Source organism: Lepisma saccharinum, chromosome 22, assembly GCF_977018435.1.
Source record: "Lepisma saccharinum chromosome 22, izLepSacc3.1, whole genome shotgun sequence".
Classification (NCBI taxonomy): Eukaryota; Metazoa; Arthropoda; class Insecta; order Zygentoma; family Lepismatidae; genus Lepisma; species Lepisma saccharinum.
Window position 1 is genome coordinate 51,442,761 of NC_139250.1, and position 19,435 is coordinate 51,462,195.

General features: G+C 36.6%; 1 protein-coding gene across 1 annotated transcript in view; it reads left to right on the forward strand.

Moving 5' to 3' along the window:
• Window positions 1–18,251, forward strand: part of LOC146004713 (multicopper oxidase 3-like) — an 89,167-nt gene extending 70,916 nt beyond the window's left edge. The window contains exons 10-11 of the mRNA XM_083143668.1: window positions 5,539–5,801; window positions 18,066–18,251. Of these exons, the coding sequence (XP_082999794.1) occupies window positions 5,539–5,801; window positions 18,066–18,134 (332 nt within the window). The 3' untranslated portion in view covers window positions 18,135–18,251. The remainder of the gene's footprint in view (window positions 1–5,538; window positions 5,802–18,065) is intronic.
• Window positions 18,252–19,435: the final 1,184 nt, after the last annotated feature.

Genomic DNA, 19,435 nt, shown 5'->3' on the forward strand with positions numbered 1-19,435 from the left:
AAATTTGTTAAAAAATATGGCTTTTCTCAATATTGTTTTGACTACACTTAAAACTAATCCAAGATACTCATATGAGCCACACCTACCCACATATACCTACTCACACACACCTACACATACTTACTCACACATATTTACTTTCGGTCCACTTCCGGTCTACTTCCGGTCCACTTCCGGTTTAAGTTCAGAGAATTAATATGTTGACTTGTAACATTCTAAATATTTTAATTCAAGACCAGGTACAACTTGTTTATCTAATACTAAGAAAATATAATATGCAAAACTCTTCTAGAATTGCTCTGTGACTCTTTCATTTCTTACATCATAAACATAGGATTTTTCACCTATAAGAATAACACTACATATGGTATCATCGGGAAGTGTCTCATGAAATTCACAGATAATTTTAATATTTGTCCTGTCATTAACCACAACCTGTTTTCTTTTTGAGGTGTTGATGACAAACATGGGCAAAATGTTAATATAATTTTATTTTTAATGTGTATAATCTACGATTTTTGTAAAAAAAATCTTCTGAGAAAGTATAACCCCCCCTTAAATTGATGTGGCTAAACCTGAATTTGTTAAATTGTTGTCTATAAACTTGTTAAAAAATATGCTTTTTTCTCGATACTGTTTTTGGTCTAAGCTATGAGCAACAACAACAGAGCCATCTATGTGCAAATGTCTGAACTCGGTGAACAGACCCAAGTCAACAAGTCAACTTTTTTCAGTACGTCAATATTTTTAACTCTCTTTGCTAGCAATAGGGACTGGTAGTAAGCGTTAGACAAAGTACTTTGGAGCCGAATATACCTTTCTTAAAACGTCGAATATTGCTAAAATATCTTGAAATTTGCATATTTCTCATACCGCCGTATCTTGTTCTATTAGACCTCTTCAAGAAAATTGCCAATTAGTGAAAACTAATTGAGCAACAACAGGTGCTAATAGGGCAAGCATACAGTGATATGGGGATATGTGAATTGTCGGTTTCTTCGGTTCAGATAAATGGATCGAATTGAAACTGGGATATTTTGCATTTTTTTAAATATGATAGCTAAAATAACAGAGATTTTGATTGGTTAATATTGGTTTAAGTAAACAAGATTTCTATTGGCAGATATTTGTTCCAGCCTGTTATACAAAAAATCAATACCACATTAGGTCACCGCCTTTCTACACACATCGTGATGTGCATGTCTCCACACGCAATTGGGGTAGGTAATTGATTCTCGAGGTCGCTGCTTCCGTGGATCAATATTTATTCTACCTTCGCGCATGTGGCTTTAGTCAGACAATTCGTCATAATTTTGTAAGTACAGAATTTTGATTTGAATCCCGAGAAATCTGATATATAAAACCAACTTCAAAAATTAAATATATTAACATATTAAATATATACAATAAATATATAAAATACATTGCTAAACCCAATTAATATTTTATCAAATATAGAGGTTTAATTTAAACCCCAAGAAATCTTATAAAATAAACTAATAATAAAAATATATTAACATATTAAATATACAAAGCATATTATTAAACACAATTAATATTTTATATTAAGTATAGATTTTTATTAAGTACAGAATTTTGATTTGAATCCCGAGAAATCTGATATATAAAACCAACTTCAAAAATTAAATATATTAACATATTAAATATATACAATAAATATATAAAATACACTGCTAAACCTAATTAATATTTTATATTAAGTATTGAGGTATAATTTAAACCCCAAGAAATCTTATATAATAAAAACCAATAATAAAAAAATATTAACATATTAAGTATACAAAGCATATTATTAAACACAATTAATATTTTACATTAAATATAAAATTTTGATTTAAACCCCAAGAAATCTGATATTTGTATGAATTTGTATTTGTATTGAATTTTGAGAATAAAAACCGAGAAACTTCTATTTAAATAACATTTTGTAAAAATGACAACTTGTATAACCGACTTACCACTTGAACTGCTATACAAGATTTTTGAGTATAGTACAGGTGAGGATGTTGCGAGGCTAGTTGAGTTAAGCAAAATAGTGCCTGAATTTTATCCACCGTGCGAGATGATTTTTATGGACAATCTTCGCAAAATAAGTGGTATTAAAAAGTTGCAGAATCCAGAGTTTCTTTTTCGGGCTGCAAGCAAAAAGTTGGTTGATAGGATGGACGAGTTTCATATAGCAAGGCAAGGAAGACGACGATATACGGATGATTGGTATGAGTCAAAAACGGAAACAGACAGCATTATCACACAACTTATTGCATTGACTGAGGCGCGAACTTTTTTTATAATCTGACATAATATATAAATAAAATACTATTACTAACAAGGAGATAACTGGATTAATTTTTGCAGGCAACCAAATCTTTTGAAATATTGATAAAAGATATTAACAAATGAAAATTATATTAAAGAGGAAATAAAATAAAAAGTAGGTTTAATTCAGGAAATGCATGTTACTTCTCTCTAAGAAACTAAAAATTAAAATATACAAAACAGTAATTTTACCTGTAGTATTATATGGATGTGAAACTTGGTCCAACATAAATTGAGAGTATTTGAAAATAAGATTTTTAGGAAAATATTTGTACCTAAGAGGGATGAGAAGACAGGTTAGTGAAGAAAATTACATAATTTAGAATTACATAATTTATATTTATGTCCAGATATTATTAGAATAATTAAATAAAAAAAGATTTGAGTGGACAGGTTATGTGGTATAAAGCCCGAATGGAAGAGGAAAGAGGAGTTTACAGGATTCTTGTTGGGAGACCTGATGGTAAGAGGAGGCCAAGACGAAGATGGAAGGATAATATTGAGATAGACCTAAAGGAAATTGCTAGGGATGGTTAAGAATATATAGATGGATAGATGGAAGGCCTGTGTTGCTGCAGCTACGAACCTTTGGGTTTAAGAATACTAGAGATTTAGTTAGTTATGAAATTACATGGCACTATAAAAAAATACAATCCCTGGCATAGAATGAACTTTTTAAAAAATGAAATTTATTTCTTCATAATGAACTTTAACCTATAGCATTGTACAAAAAAGAGATTACTTGAAAAGTAAAATTAATGCAATTGAAATAAAAGTATCAGAGGTTCAAATAAATTTAGAAAGGGGTGGCAACCTGAAATAAACTTGATGAAAAATGGCTGATTATTTTAAATAGATGGAAGAATTGCTTTAATGATTTTTTAAATGTTCATGTAGGAGATAAATCAGAAATAAATGAATCAGAACTTATAGTCCCAGAAACTAACTTGATTGAATTTAAAGATGCTAAAAAGATAAATTATTTGAATTTGGAATACCTAAGAATCTTGTTAATATGTCTGACAAATGTACAATTTATGAAAGGTTATAAAACAAACATGCATCATATTTATTGCTTTTTAATTTTGCCTTAGAATATGTAGTTAGGAAGGTAAAAAAACTAACTAAGTAATGTGACTCAACTGTTTAGCATATGCAGATGATGTAAATACAATTAAGAATAATGCTAAAATATTTTTTAAAGCAAGTAAGAAAGTTAGTAAAGAGAAAAGTACAAGTCGAAACTAACTTGTTTAATCTAGTTTTTAAATTTAAGTAATACTTACAAATGAAAATGATATTAAAGAAGAAATGAAAAAGAAAGCTTAATGCATGTTATTTTTCTCTTCATAAACTTTTGTCTTCTCGTTTAATATCTAAGAAACTAAAAGTTGAAGTATACAAAACAGTAATGTTGCCTGTGGATGCGAAAACTTGATCTCTTGAAGATAAATTGAGGTGTATTTGAAAATAAGATCCTTAGGAAAATATTTTAGCTTAAAAGGGATAAAGAAACAAGTGAATGGTGAAGGTTACATAATTTAAAAGTACATAAGTTATATTTATATCCAAAATATTATTAGATTGATGATTAAATCACGAATACCTAAGTAAGCACGAATAAGAAAAGAATAAAGAAGAGTTTACAAGAGTTTTGTTGGGGAAAACCTGATGGTAAAAAAAAAAAATCTCTGTTATTTTAGCTATCATATTTAAAAAAAATGCACAATATCCCAGTTTCAATTCGATCCATTTATCTGAACCGAAGAAACCGACAATTCACATATCCCCATATCACTGTATGCTTGCCCTATTAGCACCTGTTGTTGCTCAATTAGTTTTCACTAATTGGCAATGTTCTTGAAGAGGTCTAATAGAAAAAGATACGGCGGTATGAGAAATATGCAAATTTCAAGATATTTTAGCAATATACGACGTTTTAAGAAAGGTATATTCGGCTCCAAAGTACTTTGTCTAACGCTTACTACCATTCCCTATTGCTGGCAGAGAGAGTTAAAAATATTGACGTATTGAAAAAAATTGACTTGTTGACTTGGGTCTGTTCCACGAGTTCAGACATTTGCACATAGATGGCTCTGTTGTTGTCGCTCATAGCTTAGGCCAAAAACAATATTGAAAAAAGCCATATTTTTAACAAATTTATAAACAGCAATTTTAGCAAATTTAGGTTTTGTCACATCAATTTGGGGGGGGTCATCTTTTCTCAGAAGCATTTTTTTACAAAAATCGTAGGTTTTATACAGTAACAATAAAATTTTATAGATATTTTGCCTTAGTTTTAAGTATTTCTATTCAGTCAAAACACCTCTTCATTTATCGATTTTATAATAGCATCAATTACACTACTGAAACCATTTCTTTTCCTTCCGCATTATTTTTAATATACTTCCCCTTCGTTCACTTAAATATGATATTCCTAAAATACCATCGTCCTAAGTGACAAATGTGAATTGTAAGAAGAATGGCGGCAATAGTTCGATAATAGTGGAATCAAGTGCAATAACTGTTCATTAGGTCATCTGTCTGTTTGTGTAATTGAAACATTATTCAGATATATCTTACAATAAAAACTAACATTAAGTTGAAACATATTTCATGATCAATAAAACATGTAAATTCTGACTAAGGCAAAACTTATTGTAGAATAAAACATTATAGACGTAGCGTTTCCACTCTCTAAGAAGTTCTTCTTCACACAAAGATTCACAACATATCCATGAATTCATGTTTGCACCTGCACTTACACGCCATACAATGCATAACTAATCCCCACATACACAACTGATGACTTATTACTTATCTTTTACTACACAGTATACATACTAATGAACTCAATGTATTATTTTATCATTGTCTAATCTTTATATTATCCATATTGTATTATCATGATCATTATGTTTTTTATTATTTATTATTATTCTCTTTCTTTGTTCTTATTCATTTATTGCATCTCCGACAAGGGTTGGTTGTAAGAACGGCCCATGAGACCGAAACACGCCTATTTAAATAAAGGCCACTCTATTATATTCTATTTTATTAAACATGGAAACATGGCTTAATAGTGTTACCATGTCTCATGGGAGTCAATAAATTGAACGACACATAGCACTTGCCAGAATGTCAATGTTGAGTACTCACTCAGTTTCTCGGGATTGTATTTACCCTTAAATGTCTTTCCAGTGCAGGGAGTGAACCTGAGCCACCCCTTCCACCTGCACGGCTACCGCTTCGCCGTTCTGTCCCAGGGCCGCAAGACGGACGGGAGGATCTCCGTGGAGGAGGCGAGGAGGATGGACGCCGCCGGGCTGCTCAGGAGGAGGCTGGAGGCGCCGCCCCTCAAGGACACCGTCCCTGTGCAGAGCAACGGATACACCGTCATCAGATTCAAAGCTGACAACCCAGTTACGGTGCCATTTGTGTCCTGGAATATCACCTTCCATAACGTAAATTAACTCACTATTAAATCACTGTTTCAGTACTTATGAAGAAGCATTTTCAGAGAAAATTGTCGTTGTATGGCAATATTTTATTACAATTCTGAACTATTTTTATTCATCAAAAAACTGATCGTTGCCTAATAGCGCAACAATTCAGAAAATTTTGAAAAATGACTAAAGACGATCTCATCCATTGACCCAGCAAATCTTTCGACACAGAGGGCATAAAACCAGACTAGTATTGATCTGCGTTAAGGACAGTCGGTGTTTAATATTCATAATTTATTTGCATGTATTTAGAATTTATTTGCATGTATTTAGAATAGATTAACATATCATTAGAATAATTTACATTTATGGATCTGCATATTTATAACTTTTATGAATTTTTAATTATTAATTTTATGGAAAATTAGTAAATAGAAGGTGATTAGAAGTACCAATGTTATGCATATGGTTTTATGTTTATTACTGCAAAGTATATAATGTATAAAACGATAATATTTATGTTTATAATATTGAAAATAAGATTTTACGGTTTATGAAACACTATGAATGTTGGTAATTGGTAATTGTAAAAGTTCAATTACGATTTAGGACGGCCCGGTACTTGAACTCACGATAAGTACTCGTAATAATTATAGTGTACTAAGGAATAATAATAAATGGCATGTAAGACAATGAGCGGGAACGAACTATGTATAACGTGTAAGCTGATTCTGATGCCAGACAGAAGACTGTCTCCAAATGTGAACTCTGCGGAGGTAGACCACAAGGGAATTTGGGGGACGTGCGGTCAATGTCAAATGACGTCAGAATTCCAGAACAAAGAAATAACCCGATTGACCAATTAGAGAACGCGTCGGTAGATTTTCAGAACCGTTTTTTTCACGGTCAACTAGAACGCATGAATATGGGAAAGGTATGTACACCGCAGCACAGGACAAGGGAGGGAATGATAGGTCTGGGACGGCACGGTCAAGGTCAAATCTTTGAAGCTGCGCGTCGCTATTTTTATTCATCAAACAACTGATCGTTGCCTAATAGCGCAACAATTCAGACAATTTTGAAAAATGACTAACGACGAGCTCCTCCTTTGAGCCAGCAAGTTTTTCTGGAAGGAAAATCCAGCCCCGGCCCGTACAGTAACCATAGGTTGCGGTTCACGTTTTTATGTGCAATGACGTGTTAGAAGTAAAGTGACTGTATTCCTTGAATGTGAAGCCATGCGTAGGGCGGAATGACAATGTCGTAATAGGCAAATATTAAACACCCAAACAAGAACAATCTCTAGGTAAGAATGTTTACCATAGCCTGTGGAAAAGGAGATGCAGTAGCCACTAGCACCGTCGAACGTTTGGACGGGAACTTGAAGTTACAAAGCCATAGACCGTGGCTCAATAAACTCATAGAGTGATTTACTAAACTTCATCAAATTAGGGTGTATTACTTGTATTACATTTTGTGTTTACATTGTAACATATTGAAAAAGTAAGAAAAATAATATTGCTCGTTTTAAACACCGGGCAGTAGTTTCTATTGCACTTAATATGTAATAAGTAGCTACCCGTAAGTACATTTATTTCATCTCAAGCCATAAACTGTACATGGGAAATGCGCATTCATGTCATCAGTTTCCGAAATATTTTCCTTTCTGCTTGTTGCAATACTAGCGCATAAATTTGCAATTAGTTTAATAGGTAAATTCACCTCTTACCGTCGTTTCGTCATCACGAGGTAAACAAGCTATTGCCCCCTCCCTCTCTGAGAAAATCTGCAGAGTACGAAAGAGTTTCTGTGTATGTCTCATTAACGTTCCGGTGTACAGTGGTGGAAAAAAGTTCTTCCCCATAAGACTTTAATGGCAGTAAATAATGCCGGAAGGGTAGGCAACACACATTGCACCATTAGGTGATCGGGTGATTCTGTCTGTCTCAAGCGCAACTCGTCTTTCATGCAATAGCCAATAGACACAGGAAATGTAGGAAAGTCATGTCACTTGTCAGGTGGAATGTTGTTCGTCAGCAAATCGCATTTTCTCAACCCAGGTTGCAGAACCGACAAGAGCTACCCGTTATATCTCCGAAAATGATTCCCCTAAAAACGTTGAATGAAACGCTAAAACAATTCTTGCCTTAATTACTGTATGTGCCGCAGTAGCACAGTCGTTAGGGCGTTTTATTACCATGCGAGAGATCTGGGTTCGATCCTCGACGGGGGATAATCGGGATTTTGTCCACCTGTTCATGCTGCTTCGGTGCCCACTCAGCGTCGTATAAAGTCGGTACCTGGAGGAAACTCTGGGGAAGGGGGGGGGGTATGGCGGCAAGGGGCGTGGTGCTGATCACATCAAATCCCACCTTCCGCCTGATGAAGAAAGCGTGGGGCCCTAACTCCACTAACTCCACACCCCCTATACGCCTTCATGGCTTGGTGCAAAGCACAAGGTAGGACTTTGCATTTTAATTTACTATGCATCCCAATTTTGTTGTAACGAAACTTCCCAATCTCTACGTGGGCTTTCTTCCAAGTTCCGTAGGGATGTGAATAGGCTCCAATATTTCTTGAGACAGTTCATACATGTTATATTTCCTTATAAGAACAACAGCCGATATATATTTTGTGTATTTTTTTTGCTGGGAGGTATAATCCAAACATGTGAGGTGATCCTTTTCCCAGTACTCACTCCATTCTCAGAAATAAATCGCAATTCCAAACACTGAAAATGCAGCACTTTCTACATCTTAGCATGCAAATATCTACATAGTAGCAAAGTAATGTGTGGAAAGAGAAAAATTAACGATTTTTAACGGCACTCTGGAAATCTTTTACAAGTAGTTTATTTTTTTCAATTTGAACTGACATTCATAACATTCATTAACGTTTCCAATATTGACAAAAGAATAGCTTAGGCGTTCTGCTACTTTCAATTCTTCATTATCGTAGTCACCGTAACTCTCTCTCTCATCCTTCCCGATGCCGCTGTAGTAGAGGAGTCGCATTGTAATCAAGGAGTCCCCTGTTCGATACCCGGTGGAGACACAGTGGTTAGGATCCCACTTTAAACTGTAGATGCAGTCTCGATTAGCCTTTGTGTGCATTAAGTGGACTTAAAATACCAAATGAAAATAAAAATGAAAATCACCGTAACTCTCTACAAAGCCAGAGGATCCATTTTTGAAACCTGTTGAGGCTTAGATGTAGCATTGCATTCGTATCATTACCCATCATCTTCTTCGTCGCGATTATCGGAAGAGGTAAAAATGCGACACAAAATAACCCAAACAGAAGCTTGGAATCAATCTGAATATTGTTTACGTTGGATACGTGGTAGAATTGTTTTAAATATCACTTCCTGTGATGTAATAGGGTTTTTGATTAAGGACCATTTGTATAATGCATATCGTTGATGCGAACAATAAGTAGTTTCACGTTCACTACACTCTTCGGTTGTTTAGAAATCGTAAGGAAGAAGGATCTCTAAATTTCCGCTTTCACATGTCAATGAAACTTTAAAATAAGTTCAGTGTAGGTCACAAAAGAGATTTACATATTGTTATGATATCTTTTAAACACCACGAAATCTAATTCCAATAGAATACGATACTACTACTTACGTTCCTGTAAATGTTCACCATTAGTCTGGCGAAAGAAAGTAACTAAGATTTCCGCGTTTCCTTGAGGAAAGATAAGGCGCCTGCTTGTAGCAAGCAAGCAAGCACCAACTGCTTCGATCAGTGACCTTCACTGCCAGAGTGACTCACAGCAGGCCTGCGCTCGTTCCAGTGTGCGTATAAAACAGGTATTTTATTTCGTTCGTTCCAATCCACAGTTATATCAAGCTAACATTCTAATATTTTCGTAAAATATGTAGTAAACAAGTTGTATACATTATGGTCTTCCAGAGTGTTGTTGCCTGATATTTACACGCGGGGATGGGGGTGTTGTAAACATTTCTGAACCCAAAGGTCGAGCACGAAGGAAAAGTTGTGTAAGCATTGGAGGTAATAACAAGGTAATAGAATTTGAAGGAAATGCTGGAATAAATTATATCAGAAATTGAGTAAAAACAGTTCTCATCACACGTAGGGCTATCAGATCACTCGTCAGGGGAAAGTAGGACAAATTGTCTCAAAATGTTGAACACGATTGTATTTGCAGTAACTATAATAGGTTATTAGGACATCTTAGCATATAACGAGAATATGACACATCTTCAGCTGAAAAATTAATGTTGAAGTGGACGGTTGAGTTCAAAATTCCTCAACTGCTAATTAATAGCATGGCTGTATGTGATTTCAACTTGTGTATGTAAGACAGAACGTTGTTCGTCGATGTGGGGCCAGGAAGAGAAAACAATCCATGAATTCGGGAAGGAAAAAATTCACAATTTCGTAAACAAAGTCTGGAAGTTCTTGTTTATTAATATGTAAAAAAACTACTATACACTGGGAAAAAACAGAATTATGTGCCTTATTCCTCCAATAACGAGAAAAATTACTTGTTACTTCGAACAAATTACCGACACTTGTATCGATAAATCTTTACAAAGTAAGCATTTTTATACATATATCCGGACTTTTTCGGATCTAGAAAATCGTGAAGTAATTTCTGAGCTGGGATTGTAATTGTTTTTTCGAACATCCAGTAGCAACCATGCACACTCTTTGATTTAAGCATACTTCTCCAAGGAACCACGTTATCTTAGACTTCCCTCAGTTTTTCTGTTTCTCCATCTAATTTGAAGTTACGTGATGCTCAAAATACGTATAAGACATTTGAGATTTCTTTCAAATTCCTTCCGGAGGCCAGACACAACTATAAAATGTAGGACACGACCGGAAATAAGATTGATTCTTATAAGTCTTTTTATTTTCTTATTTAGCGTCGTTTTTCTTTCACCTCTTGCTAATCGCGACGACGAGGATTAGTGATATGATGAAATTGATGAAGGGGCACTCACAAAGAATACCCATACGCACGACGGGATTCGAACACAGGACATCAGACACCGTAGCGCACTGTGCTAACCACTCCGTCACGGACGGAATTCTTATAGCCCTAATCGTTCCTCAAGCAATTTTCCTATCTTTAACTACACACGAAACATAATGAACAATCTAAATAAACAGGTGCCAGTTCACACTCTAACCGTAAAAAAAAATATGCATGTGAAAATGCAAAATAATATTTATTTTTAGGTAGTTGTGACTTATTTTTGTATATTAAAGAAATATATTAGTGATAAAATGACGGAAGTAGAGGAACATCTCCAATGAAACACTCATGCCTTATGGATAGTTTTATTTCTTGCCGAACAAGGTTCCGAGTTCGAGTTCCGACCAAAATGGATTCATTGTGTATGTTCATTCATGTCTTTAATGTAATCATAAATCGTCGTCATGAATAATTTAACTTCAGAGGAAGAAAACTGAGGTAATTACTAATAAAAACAATAACAAAACAAATTTGATCTTAAAGCCCTGGCTTTGCGCTACATATTCCATCACGGGGATCATGGGCGTGCGCCCATGGGGCCAGGGGGAGGGCAAATGCACCCCTAATCATGGACGTCTGCAGATTTTTTCCACGAAGAGACAAGCAAGGTATTTTTCCATGGGGCATATTACCCCGATAATAGTGTTGCATTATCGCATTCCTGCATCCTCATTATAATAATTAATGTAAATTATTATGACTGAAATCAAATTATACATGTGAAAACGTACTTTTTGGTTGACATTCGTTTTCTAAGGGGAAGATGTGGCAATCCTTGCCTCCCTTTCAGACATCTATGCCCCTATATTATTATATTTTCACCTAGAAATTTAGGATAGATGAATCCTATCGCCGTTATTAAACTATATTATACTCTTAAAGAAAATTAAGTATTTTCAAGCCGATGAAAGTTCAAGGCAACTAGTGTTGCCCACGGGACGAGACGGGACAGGCTTTTAAAAATTCGAGACGAGACGAGATTGATGATATGTCCCGAGACAAACGAATATTTTCGAGACGAGACAGCATTTCACAGCATTTCCACGAGACGAGACAGGCCAAAGTCTCGTCTCGTGGGCAACACTAAAGGCAACTACGGTTGAAGGGGGTGCAGTGGCGAAACCGCAGCCCCCACAACCTTGAACGGAAATCAATTTTAAGGGGCAAACATGGAAGTAAAGGAAAGCAAGAATAGCAGAATCTAAGAGTAGCTAGACAAAAGGATACTCAAGATGGATTTTGTTTTCACGTCTTTCTTGCATTATTTCTTCCTGACTGCCAAGAGCACCTGCGGGAAGGGGGGGGGGGACAGAGCTGCAATTGCCCACTTGATTTCAAATTTTATACAAATATGAATACCTTTTGTAAAATGTTCTTGTTTGCTTCGCTCGCAATGTCTGCTTTTCTTGCAGTCTAGTCAAGTTCAGAGCCGTAGCTAGGGGTCGGCGGGAGTTAACCCTGGACGCCAAACGATGTAAATGAAAAAAATTGTAAAAGAGAATAATATGGCGCTCCATGAATTTTTTTCCCATATTAAATCGACATTGTTTTCATTTTGCAAAAATTTGGATCTAAAAATGTATTGGTCGCTTTGCTCGCAATTTGTTTTCTGTAATGCATTTTATATTACCGAGGAGAGAAGTATTGCTGCTAAAAGGTTTTCTCTTAAGTGCATGAACAATTGTTTGGAGGAAAAGGAACGCACAGATTTGAGAGACAATTTATATGATTTTTACTGTTGGTATATATGTATATATATATATATATATGTGTGTGTGTGTGTGTGTGTGGGGTGGGGTGTTGTATATATATATATATATATATATATATATATGTATTTATGTGTGTGTGTGGGGTGGGGTGTATATATAAACACACCCATCAATGCAATTGATGCAATTTAAACAAGTGAGATGAAATTACGTTATTCTTTTCCGGCCTGAAATATCATCAAGGCTATCCCCCCCTAATCAGAGGGTCTGCGCACGCCTATGACGGGGACTGACACTTTACGTAGGTGTAGACACGCTTCGTACAATTTGATGATATCGCGATTACGTAATGGATGTGCAGCCACTTAACTGAAGCCCCCAAAATTCACATTTTATTCCTAAATTCTAAATTAGCATAATATCACATAGTTTACCTATTCATAATATGCGGCGCTTTGGTGCAATTTGTGGATTGTGCATTAATCAACATCAGGTTAATCGCGGCAGGCAAAGTGGAGGGAAAATGACAATGAAGCACAACGAGGGGGCCCTTGGTTCCCGATTAATGAAACTTTGTCTACATGCAACTGAGTCGCTGCGTGAAATCGCTGAAAATGTCATTTGTTAATTTCTTAATTTTGCTTATTTTATATTGGTTTTCTAGCACTTGGCGTCAACAAAGGCGATGAGGATGATTAATGAAGTTATGAAATGGATGATAGGACATGATGATCCATGTCTTACACAAAATTCTAAGTTGGGACTAATGAATATCGATTCGTCTTATCATTTGTCAAGTAGTTGTTTTTAACTCCAAACTTTTTCAAGGACTTCTGGGTTGACAGCATGTGTGTTGCGCGATGATGATTCGACGAAAACCACCATTTCAGTGAACTTTCTTGACAATGCCTCTAATATCAGTAAAGAGAACATTTTCTTACGAATAGCTGTTGTTAAGAAACCAATTCCTGAAACCTTTTCTGGTGGTCTCACGGCACCCAGCTGTTCTTTGTTATGGCTGGGCCTGGGGGTATGACTCACGCTGCTGTCAATACTCAATCATTCCCGAGAATCCAGGTCCGCCAGGCAAACCCAAGCGACAATTTTGTTATTTGGGTTGCATAGACAACAGGCTTTAAGTTGTTACGATATCGTAGGTCTCGTGGCCCAAGAACTATTTTCCATGACTGTACGCCAATTAAAAAGCTGAACGCTTAAGATTTGGTACGCTCCAAATCCACACTCGATAGCTACCCAGGACAAACGAGTACGGATAATAAAGAATAGAAAGTTAATGTTGGAGGAGGCGGAAGCTTGCACCCTTTCTCAAAATATCTTGTCTTCTGAGTATGGAGAGTTTGTTCTCTTTTATCCAAAACAATTTAAATCTCTCGAACAGCCTTTGATAAAAGGTTCGTAACATTTTGATTAACCCACGCCATTTAGTTCCATAGATGGCGCCAAATTAACATAAGAAAGCCAGTTTTGTTTTTAGCATCCTTTTGTAGATAGTGAGTGATTCATCTGTACTTGAATCTGTGTTCTCGAAAATATTATAAAAGCGATGATATCGCGCAAGAAATATCACACATTCGCCACGGATCGTCGAAGATTTTAAATTTAAAGATAACTTCTCGGTGTTGTGCATACATCTTGGTATGGCAGTTCGGGGCGCAAGCTAAGCCTATGTGACCATAGGTATGCCGATGGCCATGCATTATGCTATGCACAATACTGCAACCATTCTACGTTAAGAAATAAAGCTAGCCTAAGGATTAATTTGGAATAAAAGGCTAGAGAGCAAATATTGGCTCAGTTATTATTGCATATCTCTTGGTGTGGTAGTTCGGGGCGCAAGCTAGGTCTATGTGATCATAGGCGTGCCGATAGCCACGCATTGAGTTTATGCGTTTTAGTTGAGTCAAGTCATCGACAAAGCGAAATTCTGACGTTCGTACTAAGCCTGTTTGCATCATAATCACAATAAATAAAGAAAAAATCCTTTCGTTTTGTCTACTGCAATAATGTGGTTTTATTCCTCTGTGATGTGAAGCATTGTCTTTGCCTAACACTATCCCTGAACCTGAGAGGAGTCTGTGTACTTCACCGAGTCTCATTGCTCACCGCTGGGTAATACTGAGTTATTATTAATACATATAATAATACGTTTAATAAATAAAGCAGATTGAACGTATTAAACGTTTAAATAATGAAATATTAATAACAATTTGTATTTGACTAACGTCTGGTTTTATGTCCTCCTGTGTATGCATGTAAATAATTGTGGTAACGAATGGAGACTAAAGAATACAGCAGATTAGGAAGCCGAGACAAATTCAAAAGTGGCATTACCTACCATAAAAAGTAAACTATGAAAGTTTTAAATAATTAAATTCAATTCCAGTTATTAATTTTGTGATTATTAAACTTATGTGATCAATATTAGCAATTATCATTACATAGGTAAGCCACTGTTATTTTTTAAGTGTAAATACTTACCTTGTGCATAGACTGCTTCCCCAGAGGCGTATGTAGCTACCAGTCCGTAAGAATCACGAACCTTCCGACCTTCTGTAAACAACCGACTCAATTCGAGTAACGTATCACTCCGCGCCAGCTATTTGTGAATGACGCGGCCATCATATGCTGCTCACTCGCAACCTTTAATTTTACCTAACATGGAAAAACGTATTCTTATTTTCACTGATAATCTACACATTGAAGTATAATACATGTTCTACAAGTGATTAAATACGTGTTCTTGTTCAAGAATGAACATATTTTTCTACGCCAAAAGTCCCATTTATCTGACACTGCGTTAACAGATCCACCTTCCCCCCCTCCTCTCTCAGTATGACAGCGCCAAAGTTATACAAGAGAGTGAGAGATTCGTTTCAGTAAATTCAAGCCTTTTGGTTTTATTGCTTCCTCTTCCACCCAATTATTGCCCAACATTGTTGACATGTAGAGTATTGTTTCTCCCTTTGTGCAACAAACATACCGCCAATTTTAGCAGAAGCTAAACAAAGATAAGCCGGGGAATAAAAAGAGATTGTTTATCTTTCTCTCGGTTTCTCGTCCACTAGAAAACAAGAAGACGATAATAAGCACATTATTAACGCACGTCTCATGCAAGTAATGTATTTTCTTACCTTGATTCAGTACTTCCTTTTTGAACTTGAGGCATTTTCGGCGCTAGACATCATCCTGTCACAGTACGGTCTGTCAAACTTGCTTCCCAAAAAAGAACTCAACGTGGAACAAGAGGCGATTTAACGTCGACTGCTAAAATTGGGGAGATGGTCATCAATCATCACTATCAACATCTTCCCCACAGTGGACAGGACGGCCCTTTGATTGAAAGAATACGAAAGCACCTCGCGTTATATTACGCTTCTCAAAATCGGTGTACTTGTTTATACGAGCAACAACGTGTTTTTTTCGCGGTACTCAGAACTTGACCGGTCGTTTTCCTTTCTTTCACAACACCGAAAACACAAAGACCCAGACACACAATTACACTTGGACACCAACTTCACTGCTTGCTCAGGATAGCACCGACACAACGTCACATAAACGTTAAGAACAACCTGCGTCTTGCTACTTTTCAAACGGCTGTATTTCCGAAAGACTACTCTGAAAACACGGGAGACCTTCCTGCACGCATGGAAGTCGCCATGTTCGAAACTGGCGCTATTTTCTTGCTGTTCACGTGATCGATTGTAATTTATACAATAACCACGTATTATTATTATAGACAAAAACCTTTAATGAAAATATATTTTAAAATGTATAATCCAATGTAATTTACACGTTTTTCTTCCATTATACTTTCATACAGGGTGGCTCAATAAGTCACTTAACACCCTCAGTACAAGGCCACTGCGGCATGGAATTTGAAATTGGCGATGACGAATCGTTATCAGGCCAAGGGGGAACCACATTGACGCCACCCACATGGTCGGCGGCCATCTTGATGTCCGCCATCTTGAATTCAACTTCAGAATTTTAAATGGGAAGGGGGTCGTGCGACATATCAAAATGGGCTAGAATTTCACGAGAAATGCAATGGTGAAGTTTTTTTTGACGTTTCTTTAACCAGTAAAAAGTTATGACTGACTTCTTGTACCAATTTGCTCCTTTTCGAGGTGTTAGAAAAATGCCTTAAAATTTGTTTAGCGCTTCGGTAATGCATCGAGATCAAAGTGACGTCTATGGAGAGACGTTCGCATGCCAGTGCACACAGGAAGTTCATAAACAGAATATTCGATGATTTTTATCTGATAACCCATTTTCGACAGATCAAAGCTGAATGGTTAGTGTTGGTAAGTTAATGGTGTGGCGTGCTGTGTGGAACACGATTGGTTAGTCAATTTTCCATCAACGGAACTTTAAATGCTTAGGGCTACTTGGATTTGTTAAATAAACAGTTTTTTTTATTATTGCTTATGGAAGAAGGTACTTTTTACAGAGTTTTTTCAATAGGGAAGAACACCAGAACACTTATGGGAACGTTATGAACCAGTTTTTGTCCAAAGTTAGTTATCAGATGACAAGGGTCACATATTCTGTTTATAAACTTCCTTATGAACATAAACATTAGCCTTGTCACTGTGAAGGACTTTTAATTCAATGGAAGCGTCACACTGTAAATTGTTCGCGACAACCATTCATAATGCACAGCTCTTCATGGATGTATCCGATTAAAATAATGTGCAATGGCATGCGAACGTCTCTTCATAGACGTCACTTTGATCTCGATGCATTACCGAAGCGCTAAACAAATTTTAAGACATTTTTCTAACACCTCGAAAAGGAGCAAATTGGTACAAGAATTCAGTCATAACTTTTTACTAGTTAAAGATACGTCGAAAAAACCTTCACCATTGCATTTCTCGTGAAATTCTAGCCCATTTTGATATGTCGCACGACCCCCTTCCCATTTAAAATTCTGAAGTTGAATTCAAGATGGCGGACATCAAGATGGCCGCCGACCGTGTGGGTGGCGTCAATGTGGTTCCCCCTTGGCCAGATAACGATTGGTCATCACCATTTCCATGTTGCGCGCTGCAGTGGCCTTGTACTGAGGGTGTTAAGTGACTTATTGAGCCACCCTGTAGAACGGATTACATAATGCGGAAGAAATCCGTTATTAGGCTGTTGCCAACCTCAATATTTCTCACTAAGTCAAGTACAGAAACGGAAGTGGTATGTCGAATGATAGTGTGATTTCACATTGTCCGTGACGATCCTCCGGGGATGGGGGAGGGAGTGGGACACAGGAGTCGATCTATAATCCAGAGGTGTTTACCATCCGCATGGTGACATCCTCACACTCCGGAATACTTTTGCGGGTGAAGGAGGGCAGGCCGTAGGGTGAAGTGGCATCCGTTTTTGTTATCAAGATGTCTACCATTCAGGCGGGGAAGGTAACATTTGAGAAAGCTTACCTTCGCAAATTCTCTCCATCTGAAATTGGAGCCCTTGTACATGGAAGAAAGGTTGACATTTGGACCACCCCTATATCCCTCCATTAATATACGTCTGTTTGTTATTGCAGGTTACTGGTTATTCCACTGCCATCTCCTGTATCACTTGCACTCTGGGATGCAGATGGTTTTCCAGGTAGAGGGGAAGGTTCCTCCAGCACCAACTAACTTTCCCAAATGCGGGAATTTCCCATCATGAGCGTTAAACGGAAAACTGTTCCTTTGTACGTTGTCTTAAGATCCATAGACAAGTGTTGTCTCATGTATTAATGTAAATGTTTGTAAACTTCTTCAATGTTGGTTTCATTTGAAACTATGTTCTCAACAGTACTACGTTTCGAATTTAATTGGGACTAGGCAAGGAGGCGTTCTTAATTTAATTATACAACCTTCGAATTACTACAACTACCTTCCATGTATTTACATAACCTCTCCATCTAAGTCATGTTAATCATTCCCTTATTAAAGAAAGTTTTATTCTTCGTGTAATTCTTTTTTATAAACCCACACTACATTTGCAGATTTTACAGGAGAACACACCTCTTCTACCATCTTGGATTTAACGTACTTTTTTTTTTTTTTTTTAAAAAAGAATTCTAACACAGGTAATTCATAAAAAATCACTAAAGTTGCTGACGAAGGCAGTATCACAAGTATCTCTGGAAAACACCTCTCACTCGTTCATTTCATCATCTTTGACAGTTTTACTAACCTATTGTGTATTGCGAAACATCCTTTAAGGTGGGATTTTGCTTTTCTCACGAAAATAATTTCAATTTCTGACATTAACAGTAATTATTGTTCTTCCTTTTTTCGCTACCGTAACACATAGTATGGCGGGCACAGCTTGAGTCGCGTCGTGGATCATGTGGGTATGCAGTGTTTCCAACCTTCGTAACTGAAAAATACCTGAATAGCTCAACAAACCATTGACGGGTAGCCCCAAAAACCATTGACGGATAGCCCCCAAAACCATTGACGGATAGCCCCCAAAACCATTCACGGATAGCCCCCAAAACCATTGACGGATAGCCCCAAAAACCATTTACGGATAGCCCCACGAACCATTTCCTGCAAGGTTAGGTTAGGTACGTTAGGTTAGGCAAGCATAGTTAGTTAGTAAAACAATGCGATACAGCTTTTAAAAAAAATCACCTTAACTTCTTGCAAAACAACGGCGTACGTCATCAAACGTACGCGACATCCGGTCCACGTAAAGGAAGAACGGCAATTGTGCGTCGGAGATATATTTCTCTTCGAAAATACATGAATTCCCGGTCCAATAGATTCAACGATGAAAGAAAATACCTCCACGAACTTGGAAAATCCCACAGAAACTCATTTCCGTAAGTAGTTTCTCCTGTAAAATTGAAGAAATGCGTTTTCCCGAGATCACACAGTTACCCAAGTATTGTCACAAGGCATGTTTATGTAACTGTAC